General features: G+C 42.0%; 1 protein-coding gene across 1 annotated transcript; it reads left to right on the top strand.

Moving 5' to 3' along the window:
- LOC109235993 lies at positions 1,773-2,890 on the top strand. The gene is made up of 2 exons (XM_019402231.1): positions 1,773-2,416; positions 2,656-2,890. The coding sequence occupies exons 1-2, from the start codon at positions 1,773-1,775 to the stop codon at positions 2,888-2,890; spliced, it is 879 nt and encodes a 292-aa protein (XP_019257776.1).

The raw sequence follows: 14,161 nt of genomic DNA, 5'->3' as shown, positions 1-14,161 counted from the left end.
AAAGATGAAAAGCTTATAGCTAATCTTAGATAGAAAGTGGGTGAATATGGTTTTGATCTGAACAAGGCCGAAGGCTAACTGGCAAGAGCTCGAACGAAATTGGCCAAGAATGTGGAGGAACGAGCGCGCTTGGTTAAGCAGTTAAAAGAGAAATATGACAATGAGGTTGTGGGGTTGAAGAAAAAGATCACCGTCCTTGAGAACAAAATGATTAAGCAGGCAAAAGACTTTAAAGCAGAAAGAGAGCACTGTTATGCAGCAATGGCACAGTTAGAAAGAGATTTGCAACAACTTCAAGAACAGAATCATGTAGCTGAGCAAACTTTGGAAGCTAGGGCCCAACAGATTGGGCGTTTGTTGCAAGAGAAGGGTGTCATAAGAGAAAGGGTCAGAAGGATCGCCGACTACATCGCGATGAAGTGCAGTAGGTGTGAGGACATGACTAGGTCCATGTTCTTTTCCATTGTAATGACCTTTGTCCGCCAGATAATGGAGGATCTCTACCATCTTCAAGGGGATTTGGTGCGTAGGCTCGTGGTGAGACCGACAGATGTCCCGCGGGCCCCAGGAACAGTTGAGGCACTGATGTATTCGTGATTTTTACTCGAGTCTGTATTTTCTTTCTGTTGGAGTCTGTTAGTCTGTTTTTGAGTCTGTATTTTCATCTTCCTGTTGAAGTTTTTTAGTTTCCCTTTTCGAGTCTGTTAGTTTTTATGGTTAAAATTCGGTATGATGAGTCGTTGTAATCAAAACGTTTTATTTTTATGAAAAAATTTTGAAAATCCCAAAATGTTTTTATTATCTTTTCCCTTATTCCCCAGAACTACGCTCGGTCTGATTCATGCGGGGTCATAATACGTAGGCAATCTCCATAAGATTCGATCATAACAAAAAGAAAAAAAAAGAATGAAAAAAGAGAGAGAGAAAACCAAAAGAGAAAAAAAAAAGAAAAGAGAGAGAAAACCAGAAAACGTGGGAAGGAAACAATGGCAAAAAAAGAGAGAGAAATGAGAGAATAAAGAACAATGAGAAATCAAGCAAAGAAAGGCATGAGTGAAAAAAAAAGAGATGAGGAAGTTGCAAACGGAAATTAGGGAAAGCCGGGATGACGCAAGCAACCGATCAAATGCATAATAGAAACGGTTAACTGCTTAGGTGCATTACATCCCCCAAATGTGCGGTTGCCTATCTGTTAAGCTCTAATCGCTAACAAGTTTGTTTTTGATAATGAGTCCAGGCAGGTGGTTAGTTTGTTTGGCATTCTGGCAACTCACCCATACAACACCCGGTCCAAAAACAAATTGATCATGGCCAACCAAAAACTGGACGCAAGTATCGTCGATCCGTCGAGAGAGGGGGAAGAGACGGATGTAAATCTGAAAGAAGAGTTGTATAAGCTGAAACAACAGATGGTCAAAATGTACCAGGCATGGGCAAAAGGGCACCCACCACCACCTTACCCCGCCAACCCTGCCTTTGTCCCGCCATTGGCTCAGTCCCAGGAACCTCCCACGGCCGATTCATCACCGGGCTTTCCCATTTACCACCACTACCAGAGCACCACCTCCCAAACACCACAAGCTCCACCACCCAAACCAGTTCCATACCCTCCTCCACCAGCCACTCCTGTTTTCGTGGCACCCCCACCCGCTACACTTCACCGATCCTCTAGCGAGCCTTTATTCCAAGCCCACGATAACCAATATTACCCCCCGGAGCCCACTTTCAAGGCTCCAGAACCCTATTCCTACACTCCTCGCTTCGATCTCCCTATGGAAACTGAGAAACCATCTAAAAATCCTGAACAGGAGGAGATGTATAGGAAGGTTAAGAGCCTGGAACAGTCATTCATGAATATGCAAGGGTTGGGAGGTCAGGTAAGCATGGCTTACAGAGATCTATGTTTATTTCCAGATGTTCAGTTGCCGACGGGGTTTAAGATGCCCAAGTTTGATTTGTATGATGGGCATGGAGACCTGGTGGTGCACTTGAGAGGTTTCGGTAGCAAAATGAGGGGAGCTGGCGGGAAAGACGAGTTACTAATGGCGTATTTGAGTCAAAGTCTGAGTGGTTCGGCGCTGGAGTGGTACACTCGGCAGGATCACGGCAGATGGTATACATGGGATGATCTAGCCCAGGCAGCAAGGGTTGACCCTCCAATGAAAGAAAGCGAAATGGTGGATTATTTTCTGCAGGCCTTAGAACCTACTTATTACGGCTATCTAGTATCAGCTATAGGCAAGTCCTTCAATGAAGTAGTGAAGATGGGCGGTATGGTAGAAGAAGAGCTTAAGTCAAACAAAATCATGAGCTATTCGGCTATTAAGGCAACTACCCAGGCCATTCAGAGCGGTACTAGGGGAGTAATCGGAAAGAGGAAGAAAGAGGATGTGGCAACGATTGATTCAGGAGCTTGGTTCGGACCCAGGGGCTCGTCTAAAACCTACCCCCATACCCCGTATAATCCACCCCAATACTACTACCCACCACCAGACCCCTATTTTTCTGTCCACCATGCCCAAACATACAACCAACCCCCCGCCCACGCACAATGGCGTGCGCCCCACGAGCCTGACTAGACCAGATTTCCGGCCCAATCAAGCATTTAAGAATGAGAGGTCCATTGGGAGAGTCCTATACTAGTTTGTTCCACAGGCTAAGACAATTGGATATGCTGAGGCCGATCGAGTCAAAATTACCAAATCCTCCCCCGAGAAATCTTGATTATTCTGTAAGCTGTGAATATTGTTCTGGTGCTCTGGGGCATGATACGGAGAAATGCTGGCATTTGAAAAATGCTATCCAAGAGCTCATTGATACAAATCGGATTGAAGTCCAAGCTCCGGAGGCACCCAACATCAACCAGAACCCGCTGCCTGTGAGCACGTGATTTTTCCCCTATATGAATTACTCCCATAGTTTCAAAACAAAACAATTTCGTCCAGTATTTGCAATTTTGTGAATTTTCGTGGCATTTTATGTTAATTGTTTGCATTTTGTCCGTACATTTTAATTCATATAAAAATATAAAAAATATGCATTGCATTTAGGGTTTAAGTTTACATATTTTGGAGTTAATTAGTAATTAGGAATTTTGCAAAAAAAAAAAATACAAAAAGTCACAAAAATAGTTTATCTTGGCTTTGTTCAATTTGTAGCTTTGAATTCTTGCTAGTTTGATATTTGATTAGTTTGTGATAATTGTAAGAGTTAATTAATTTGACTTGGTAGTTTAATTTAGTTTTCAGAATTAATTGAGGGTTTTAGTTTAATTTTAAAATAGGAATTAAAAGAAATTAGAAAAAAAAATTGAAAAAAAAGAGAAAAGGAAAACAAAAGAGGGGATCAGATTTTTGGCCCAATCTTTGATTCAAAGCAGCAGCCCAAACGTTTTTAGCCCAGACCCGTTCCAACCCAGCCCAAATCACTCCCCAAACCCGGTACCAGTCCCTACTAGCATGAAACGACCCCGTTTCTGTGGGCCGTGATGGGAGCCGTTCGATCTCGTGGGATCAACGGCTGAGAACTGATTGGGATGACACTAAAAAAGTGTCCGAACGGGACCCCCCCCTTTCTCAAACCCATCTCCCTCGTTCACCCCTTTAGAAAACCCTAACGCCCGCCGCCCTGTTCTCCACCGCTGTTGATGGCGGCGCCGGTGTCCAAACCCCACAAAATGAACACCCTAGTATCTCCTCACTCCCCACATCCCCAATCCAAGATCAGTATCCTTCAAACATGCCTGGAATCCCTCGAATTTAGGTTTGAAGCCAAGAACGCTAGCGCCGCCCAACTTTCCCCGGTGGCGGCGCCACCTCCAAATCACCCCAAAACAATACCCCATGACCCCCAGGCCTCCTCCATGCCTAATATGGCAAACACACCCTTCGATCCACTCAGAGTTGCTCCAATCTTAGATCCGAGGTCCAGTTTCAACGGTTCGAACTCAAGCATCGTCCTGCATAAATTGACGCTGCTCGTACATATTAGAACATCAAACGTAGTGTCAAGATTAATCAGTAAGACTTCCTTTTTCACTTGGGTTTTTATTTGTTCACATTCCATCCTTGTTCTTCATGTGAATTGATTTGGAATTTGTGTTTAATTGATTTTTGTTCGTTCTGTGTTAGCTTTATTTTTATTTTTGGTTTAATTTTTGGCCTTGTTAATTTTCCTGTGTGTCTGATTCGTTGCTTGGTCTTATTAACATAAGCTTTAAACCTTTAATTCTCACTTTTATTGAGTAGTTTGATTTTTCTGTTATTAATGTTAACTCAGTTTGATTCATATTTTTGTGTTCGATTTCGATTTATGATTGTTGCTGTGGTATTGATTTTATTTCGCTATTGTTAATTTAGCCTTAGTATTAATTAGGGTTAAATTCTAATTTTGGTTAATTAGTTTAATTTTTAAGTTTTCTAAGTGTTTGAGTATAGCTGAATGTTCCAATTAGTTAACTATGGTTACCTTCTTGACCAGGGTAACAGGGTTGGGGTTGGTTTAACTAGGTTGGTAATTTTCAGAATAAAAAGGGTAGTTTAGGGAGTTCAACTCAGGGAATCTTTGGTAACAGAAATTAGAAGCCCCTAGAAGCACCTAGAAGGGGTCCTAATTGGAGTTTTAGAAACATAGTGGTGTGACTTGGGTAGCAAGTCAGTAAAGGAGGAATTTCTAAGCTAAAAAGCAGGAATTTAAAAGGGACTAAAGTGCAAAGTTAAACTAGGAGGGTTGCCCTATAGTTGAGCTTATATAAGGTAGCATTCTTGCCTTTGAAGGCAAGAAAGAGGGAGCTAAAAAAAAATCAGAGGCGTATACATTCTAAAATCTGAGAGATTTGTTTTTTTTTTTTTTAAGGAAATGAAGATTCTAATGTTATCTATTCCTTCTCAGCATGTTTAGAGTTTATATGGAAACTGGCCCGTTATTAATTAACTAGTAGGTTTTGGGCTTTTCGAGTTAAGTAGCGGGCTCGAGCTAAGAATTTCTTCAATAATGCCTCCAAATCCAAATCCTAACGTTGATAAAACGTGTCGAGGATCCGGGTGCATTTCATGTGACGTGATCTAAAAACATGTTTTAAACGACGTTCATTCCTAAAGCGGTTAAAAATTAAAATGCACATAGGTTTGAACATGTTCTAAAATCAGATTTTAGCTAAATATAGCAGTTGAGCGACCGTGCTAGAACCACGAAACTTGGGAGTGCCTAACCCCTTCTCCCGGGTTAACAGAATTCCTTACTCGGATTTCTGGTTCGCGACTGTTAAACAGAGTCAAACCCTTTTCCTCGATTCGGGATTCAAACCGGTGACTTGGGACACCATAAATCTCCCAAGTGGCGACTCTGAATCTTTTAATAAAATGAATCCTGTTTCGATTGTCACTTCAAGTTGGAAATAACTCCCTTTATTATACCCCTTCACGGGGTGTAGTAAGAAAAAGGAGGTGTAAACCCATCAAGAGACAAACATGATCGAGATAGTGCATAAAGAAGGGGAGCCTAAAAAGCCTTCGCAGACCGTCATGATGATCCGGTCCAGTGAGGTCAAAGCGGTTGAAAAATCAATAAGTGAGAGATCAGTGATCAAGTTGAGCGGGACAAACAGTGAACCATCTGCGGTAGTCAAGAAGGGGTCCTCAAGTGATGTTGCAGCGAAACAAGAGAGGGCAAAACTGGTTGTGCCAGGAGTGGAGAACAAGCCTGTCGTAATTGTGGAGGGTGCTCGCACAGATCCTGTCATTATCAAACCTGTAACCCAGTTACCGATAGTCAACAGCAAGGCTATCCCTTGGAATTATGAATGGGTGACTGTGACTTACAAAGGAAAATAAATTAAAGAAGAAGTCTATGAGACCCATGGATTGACTCGTTCGGGGAGATGCTTTGCCCCCGAGGAATTAAGAAAAGCTAAAACCTACAAAGATAACCCAGTGCTAGTGAAGAAAGCTGTGACTGAAGAAGACGCAGAAGAGTTTTTGAGAAAGATGAAAGTGCAAGACTATTCCATCGTGGAGCAGTTGAGAAAGACGCCTGCTCAGATTTCACCGTTGTCATTGTTAATCCACTCAGACGAGCATCGTCAGGCCTTGATGAAAATCCTAAACGAGGCTCACGTTCCCGACAAAATCTCAGTGAACCATTCGGAAAAGATAGCCAACAAGATATTGGAGGTAAACAGAGTCACTTTTTCAGATGATGAGTTGCCCGTGGAGGGTACTGAGCACAATAGAGCCCTCTATCTTACGGTGAAATGCGAAGATTTCGTGGTTACCCGGGTATTGGTCGACAATGGTTCTAGTGCAAACATTTTCCCTCTCTCTACTCTGAACAAGTTGAAAGTGGATGATAAAAGGATTCACAAGAACAATATCTGCGTTCGGGGGTTTGATGGTGGAGAGAAAGATTCAGTCGGTGATATAGTGCTTGAGCTGACAATAGGACCAGTTGAATTACCATGGAGTTCCAGGTGCTGGATGTAGCTGTTTCCTACAATCTGTTGTTAGGTCGACCTTGGATTCATGTCGCCAAAGCAGTCCCTTCTACTCCACACCAGATGGTCAAGTTTGAATGGGATAGACAGGAAATTGTTGTACACGGCGAGGATAATTTGTGTGCTCCCAGTGATGCCATTGTTTCGTTCATTGAGGTTGAAGACGACAAAGGACCTTGGGTCTACCAGGTTTTTGACACAGTGTCGGTTGAGAAAATTCCAGAAGGGAAATGCGTTCCAATTCCGAAGGTAACCGCCGCATCGGTCATGGAGGCCTTTGAAATGTTTAAAAATGGTTTCGTACCTGGTAAGGGTTTGGGTGCATCTCTGCAAGGCATCATACAGCCGGTGTCTCTTCCTAAAAACTTGGGTACATTTGGTCTAGGATTCAAGCCTACAGCTGCAGACGTGAAAAGAGCCAGAAAGTTGAAACAAAGGGCATAGATCCTTCCAAAACCTGTCCCACATCTCTCCAGATCATTTGTCAAGCTTGGTACCAGGAAGCGCCCAGGGACAACAGTTCCCAGTTCAGTGGTTGATGTTGATGGAGAGTTGATTGAAAGGTTCGAGAGGTTGTTCGACGATGTGAACATGGTGGAAGTTGGAGAAGGCTCTAGCAAGGAAGATATGTAGTTTGTTGGGCCGAGTGCAAAACTTAGCAATTGGGAAGCTACTCCTCTCCCTACCCGAAAGGAGTTTTGGTAGTTTGCTTTGATTTTCTTTCAGTTTATCTGGATTATTCCAGGGTTGTAATTCAGATTCTATGTTCCGTCCGTTTGGATGTATAAACCTTGTTATCTTTTGATTTCAATGAAATGCAATTTCCCTTTTTCATCATTCCTGATAGTTTTATTTTTGTTTATTTTCTTCCTTGTACAGTTCTATTTATGCTGGTTTCAATGACATGACATGCATGAGGAATCTCCGGCCCAGTCTTAAAAGCCAATCTAATTCTGAAATAATAATCCAAGAAATAGAGTGTGATGATGAATCAGAATATGATGATGATGAGGCCTTTGAAGAGACTAGTAAAGAATTAAGCCATTTCGAAGAAAAACCCAAGCCCAACCTGAATGATACAGAAGCAATCAATTTAGGGGACCCAGATAATGTCAGAGAAACTAAGATAAGTGTCCATCTTGAACCACAAATCAGGTAAGAGATAATTAAAGCATTGTTTGAATACAAAGATATTTTCGCATGGTCATATGACGACATGCCGGGTCTAAGCACTGACTTGGTGGTTCACAAATTGCCCACTGACCCGGCGTTCCCTCCCGTCAAGCAGAAGTTGAGGAAGTTTAAAACTGACATGAGCGTGAAGATTAAAGAAGAGGTCACAAAGCAGCTTGACGCAAAGGTCATTCGAGTCACGCGGTATCCCACTTGGTTATCTAATGTCGTGCCTGTGCCAAAGAAGGATGGTAAGACCAGAGTGTGTTTTGATTACCGTGATCTCAACAGGGCAAGTCTAAAGGACAACTTCCCACTGCCAAATATCCACATTTTGATTGATAATTGTGCCAAGCATGAGATTGGGTCTTTTGTGGATTGCTATGCGGGCTATCATCAGATTTTAATGGATGAGGAAGATGCGGAAAAGAAGGCATTCATCATACCATGGGGAACATATTGCTATCAGGTCATGCCTTTCGGTTTGAAAAATGCTGGGGCAACTTACATGAGGGAAATGACGACCATATTCCATGATATGATACACAAGGAGATCGAGGTTTATGTGGACGATGTGATCATAAAGTCCAGGAAGCAGTTTGACCACGTCATAGATTTGAGAAAGTTCTTCCAGCAGGTACAATCTTAAGCTCAATCCTGCAAAGTGCGCATTCGGTGTTCCCTCTGGAAAACTGCTGGGATTCATAGTCAGCCATCGAGGTATTGAATTGGACCCATCAACGATCAAAGCTATCCAAGAATTTCCACCTCCAAGGAACAAGACTGAGGTGATGAGTCTGTTAGGGAGGCTGAACTACATCAGCAGGTTTATTGCTCAGCTCACGACGACTTGTGAGCCTATATTCAAGGTGTTGAAGAAGGATGCTGCGGTCAAGTAGACAGATGAGTGTCAAGAAGCATTTGATGAGATAAAGGGGTACTTGTCAAACCCACCTGTGTTGGTCCCACCAGAACCGGGGAGACCTTTGATTCTGTATTTGACAGTCTTGGACAATTCATTTGGTTGTGTATTGGGTCAGCATGACATCACCGACGGGAAGGAGCAAGCCATCTATTATCTCAGCAAGAAGTTCACATCTTATGAGGTTAAGTACACTCACCTTGAGAGGACATGTTGCGCCCTAACTTGGGTAGCACAAAAGTTGAAGCATTATTTGTCATATTACACTACTTACCTCATTTCTCATCTGGACCCGTTAAAGTATATCTTTCAGAAGCCTATGCCCATAGGGAGGCTCGCAAAGTGGCAGATCTTGCTCATAGAATTTTACATCGTCTATGTGACTCGGACTGCAATGAAAGCCCAGGCATTGGCCGACCATTTGGCCGAGAACCCGGTGGATGAAGAATATGAACCTTTAAAGACTTACTTCCCTGACGAAGAGGTGATGCACATCGATGAGCTGGAACAGGTTGAAGAGACAGGTTGGAAACTTTTCTTTGATGGAGCTGCTAACATGAAAGGCGTTGGGATAGGAGCTGTACTTATTTCTGAAACAGGACACCACTGCCCTGTTACGGCTCAGCTTCTTTTCTACTGTACTAACAACATGGCTAACTACGAGGCATGCATTTTGGGTTTGAGGTTAGCTGCAGATATGGGTGTCCAGGAAGTCTTGGTCTTGGGAGACTCGGACCTTCTGGTGCACCAAATTCAAGGAGAATGGGAAACACGGGATTTAAAACTCATACCGTACCGACAGTGTTTGCATGATCTTTGTCAACGGTTTCGGTCAGTAGAGTTCAGGCATATCCCAAGGATCCATAATGAGGTTGCTGATGCTTTGGCTACTCTGGCGTCAATGTTACATCATCCAGATAAGGCTTATGTTGACCCTTTGCATATTCAGGTCCTCGATCAGCATGCTTACTGTAACATGGTGGAAGAAGAACTTGATGGTGAGCCGTGATTCCACGATATTAAGGAGTATATCAGGATGGGGGTGTATCCAGTACAAGCCACAGGTGATAAAAAGAGAACAATTCAACGGTTGGCAAGTGGATTTTTCTTCAGTGGAGGATTTTTGTACAAAAGAACTCCAGATCTTGGATTGTTAAGATGCATAGATGCTAGACAGGCCACAACTATCATAACCGAAGTACATTCTGGAGTCTGTGGACCGCATATGAGTGGGTACGTTCTGGCAAAAAAGATTCTCCGAGCAGGTTTTATTGCCTCACCATGGAGCGAGATTGTATCAGATTTGTGCGAAAATGTCATCAATGCCAAGTACACGGAGATTTGATTCATTCTCCGTCTTTTGAATTACACAAAATGTCCGCACCATGGCCCTTTGTTGCTTGGGGTATGGATGTCATCGGACCAATTGAGCCAGCAGCATCCAATGGGCACAGGTTCATTTTGGTAGCCATTGATTATTTCACCAAGTGGGTTGAAGCTACAACTTTCAAGTCTGTGACCAAGAAAGCAGTGGTCGATTTTGTTCACTCAAATATCATTTGCCGGCTCAGGATCCCAAAGGTGATCATCATAGATAATGGTGCTAATCTCAACAGTCATTTGATGAAAGAGGTATGTCAACAGTTTAAGATTACGCATCGCAATTCCACCCCATACCGTCCCAAGGTGAATGGAGCAGTCGAGGCAGCCAACAAGAACATAAAGAAGATACTTCGGAAGATGGTAGAAGGTTCCAGGAAATGGCACGAGAAGTTAGCCTTTGCGTTGCTGTGTTATCGCACTACTGTTCGCACTTCAGTAGGTGTAACTCCTTATTTGTTGGTATATGGCACAGAAGCAGTGATACCCGCAGAAGTGGAAATCCCATCCCTTCGGATTGTCGCTGAAGCCGAAATTGATCATGATGAGTGGGTCAAAACCCGCCTGGAGCAACTGAGTTTGTTCGATGAGAAATGATTGGCAACAGTATGTCATGGCCAGTTGTATCAACAGAGAATGGCAAGAGCATATAACAAGAATGTGCGTCAACGGAAGTTTGAAGTGGGTCAGGCTGAAGCAAAAGTTAAGTTCACCCCAAATTGGTAGGGGCCGTTCATCGTAACGAGAGTGTTGTCCACTGGTGCATTGTATTTAACAGACATAGAAGGCAAATGTGTAGACATGGCTATCAATTTTGATGCAGTCAAAAGATATTATGTATGATTTCTCTGGTTTAAATTGTATTTGTTTGTACTTGGCATGTTTTGAAGATTGGAATGACGAAGGCATTTTGTTCTGCTATCTAAACACTTTATTCTTTGTTACCCCTTTTGAGCCTTATTTATTTCCTTTCGTACCCCTCTTTTGGAATCAGTAGCAAAGTTCAGAAACGCAAGCGCAAAAGATAAGTAAAGGGAAAGAGAGAAAAGGAAAAAGAATGAAAGAAAAGTAAAAAAAAAGAGAATGAAAAAAAAAGAGAAAAGAAAAGAAGAGAAGAGAAGAAAAGAAAAAAAAGAAGAAGAAAAAAAAGAAGGGAAAATTACAACAACAAAGTAATTTTTATGACATGAACTATGTTCGACCTGATTCCTTTTAAGGATACGTAGGCAGCCTCACGGTTCGGTCCCATCAAAATAAAAATCCAAAAGTCCCCGGGCAAAGAAACTGGGGCAGAAGTTGTGGTTGTTGTAGGAAATCTGATTCCGAAAGTTGTAATTTTAAACCCATTTGAATTGCTTTGAGCCTTTTGATACCCTTTCTTCCTAATCCTATCCAAAAGCCCACATTACGATCCAAAGAAAGACCTTCCGATAGGTCTTCGAGAAATGTCAAGTCGAACAAGTAGAGGTGATTCATATCAGGGGCAACACTCCGGTCCAAGCAAGGAAAATGAAAAATGAGAGAGTCTTATTGGTGAAAACCCTCATGGGCACCGTAAGGCGACGAAAGCTGAGAGAAATAAAAAATGAGAGAGTCTTGTTGGTGAAAACCTTCATGGGCACCTTAAGGCAAAAATGAGTTGAGAGATGAACAAATGAGAGAGGTTTGTTGGTGAAAACCCTTCGGCGCACCGCAGGCCGAACAAGGTCAATGTTTTGGTGAAGAAATTGGGTTTTGAAGATCTCGGGGCGTAAAGTACGACAACTGAATGTTGATTGGTTGAACAGACTGGGCCGATTAATCCGAAATGCATGTCATGGTCATTGGTGCCAGCTGCTCCACTCAGATAAGTCTTTTTTCTTTTTCCCCTTCAAACAGTCTTCCAGTTTCGGATTTTTCTTATCCCTAACTCTCAAAGTCATTGCATTTCATTTCTTTTGGGTTTATTTCTCTAAGATGTTTCCAATGTCAGTTTTGTTTAAACAAATAAGAAAGGGTTTCAAAGCTCACTACCAACTTCCAAAATTGCACAAAGCACAGGGCGGCCAAAGCATTGCAGAGGTAGTATGATGTAAAATGGGATATAAAGGGTCAGCGAAAGTTCCATCGGTGGAATGGTTTAGTAATTTCATGGGAGTTGCAGAGGTTCAGATAGATGGGTCAGAGATGTAACACAACAGTTTGGGTATAGAACACTCGGGTCATCCAAGGTCATGTGGGTAAAAGTCAGTCAGAAAGTCAAATGGTTCTTGGCCAGTACGGGAAGCCAGTCAAAACAAAGCGCGGCAGTAGAGAGGCCACCTTCAGCAAGAATGCCACAAACTAACCACCACATTTTAAATTGACAAGATTTTTTTTTGATTGCAAACAGGGACAGAAAATTCCGTTTGTGTCGGAGAAACCCTCCATAAGGAAAAGCAAGCACCAGACAGGTTTGACGGTAAATTCTCAGGACCCTCCTGGAAAATGGGACCTAGTTTAAAATATGAGTAGCAAAATCTAGCATAAATGTACCCCAAAGAAATATATGTTGGCTTCAAAGTTTGCATGCTTTAGATATGATTCAATTAGGAGTTTTCAGGACCCTCCTGAATAATGGGACTTAGCTCTAAAATTTCCATTAGATAACAAGATTTTGCGGAAGTCACACCTTTAGAAGATATAATTTAGATTTAAAACCTTCATTTAACTAGGAGTTTTCAGGACCCCCCTGGATAATGGGATCTAGCTTTCAAATGCTTAGCGATATTTGGTAACATGATTAAGTTAACACTCACAAATGTGCCCACTTACCAAACTGGGTCAGAAAATTTTCTTTGTTTTGTCTATTTTTGTTGAAGTTAGGCACCCATCAGGAGAGCAAGGGAGAAACTCAAGCATCGGTAATCAGGAGCCCACCTGGAGAACAAAGCAATTCAAGCATCGGTAATGAGGAGCCCACCTAGAGAACAAAGCAGTACAAGCGTAAGTAATCAGGAGCCCACCTGGAGAACAAAGCAATTCAAGCGTCGGTAATCAGGAGCCCACCTGGAGAACAAAGTAGTTCAAGCGCCGGTAATCAGGAGCCCACCTGGAGAACAAAGCAATTAAAGCGTCGGTAATTAGGAGCCCACCTGGATAACAAAGCAATTCAAGCGTCGGTAATCAGGAGCCCACTTGGAGAACAAATCAATTCAAGCGTCGGTAATCAGGAGCCCACCTGGAGAACAAAGAAGCTCGGTAATCAGGAGCCCACCTCGAGAACAAAGCAATTCAAGCGTCGGTAATCAGGAGCCCACCTAGAAAACAAAGAAATTCAAGTGTCGATAATCAGGAGCCCACCTGGAGAACAAACAATTCAAGCGTCGGTAATCAGGAGCCCACCTGGAGAACAAAGCAATTCAAGCATCGGTAATCAGGAGCCCATCTGAAGAACGAAGGGAAAGCAGCAATGTTCGAAGGAAGACGGTTCAAGTTCAGCAATCAGGTGCCCATTGAATGCAGGGTAGTCCCAGCTACCGAAACTTCCCGAACTACACTGACCTGATTCCTTTATAGCCAAGGATATGTAGGAAACCTCGGAAGCAAGGTGCGGTCAAATCATTTAAAAAAAAATGCTTCTCACGAAGTATTCAAACGGGCAAAAATCGCTCGTAACCGCTCACTTTATCTTTGCACGAAAACTCTTCGTGTTTCCGAGCAAAGAGGGCGGCTGTGAGCACGTGATTTTTTCCCTATATGAATTATTCCCATAAATTCAAATAAAATAAATTTTTCCAATTGTTTGCAATTTCGTAGATTTTTGTAGCAGTTTTTGTCAATTGCTTGCATTTGTCTGTGCACGTTTATTTTGTTTAATTCATGAAAAATACAAAATATTCTTCATTTGCATTTAGGATTAATTTGGCATCTTTAAATTAATTAGTAATTTAGTTGTGTTTCAAAAATAGAAAAATCACAAAAATAATTCATTTTTTGCATTTAGCTTCGGATTTCATAGTTTTCTTTTAAGTTGGTAAATAATTAGTGGCGGTAAGTGTTTATTTTGAGTAATTAATTTAAGTTGGTGGGATTAGTTTGAATTAGGAATTAGTATAGGTTTTATTTTTATTTCTATTTTTTAAAGAAATTAAAAAGAGTTTGAAAATAAAAAGAACTAATTTGAAAAAGAAAAAAGATTAGAAAGGAATGGGAGAAATCAGATAGTTGGGCCAAAT

Source organism: Nicotiana attenuata, chromosome 12 (genome assembly GCF_001879085.1).
Source record: "Nicotiana attenuata strain UT chromosome 12, NIATTr2, whole genome shotgun sequence".
Classification (NCBI taxonomy): domain Eukaryota; kingdom Viridiplantae; phylum Streptophyta; class Magnoliopsida; order Solanales; family Solanaceae; genus Nicotiana; species Nicotiana attenuata.
Note: the sequence above shows the minus strand (reverse complement) of the source record. Positions and strands in the feature narration are given on the sequence as shown.

Bases quoted from the DNA above. Each gene is read 5' to 3' on its own strand.
- LOC109235993 (XM_019402231.1), top strand. From the start codon at position 1,773: ATGGAAACTGAGAAACCATCTAAAAATCCTGAACAGGAGGAGATGTAT. The intron at 2,417-2,655 runs GTTCGGACCCAG...TTTGTTCCACAG, and splicing joins ACGATTGATTCAGGAGCTTG to GCTAAGACAATTGGATATGC.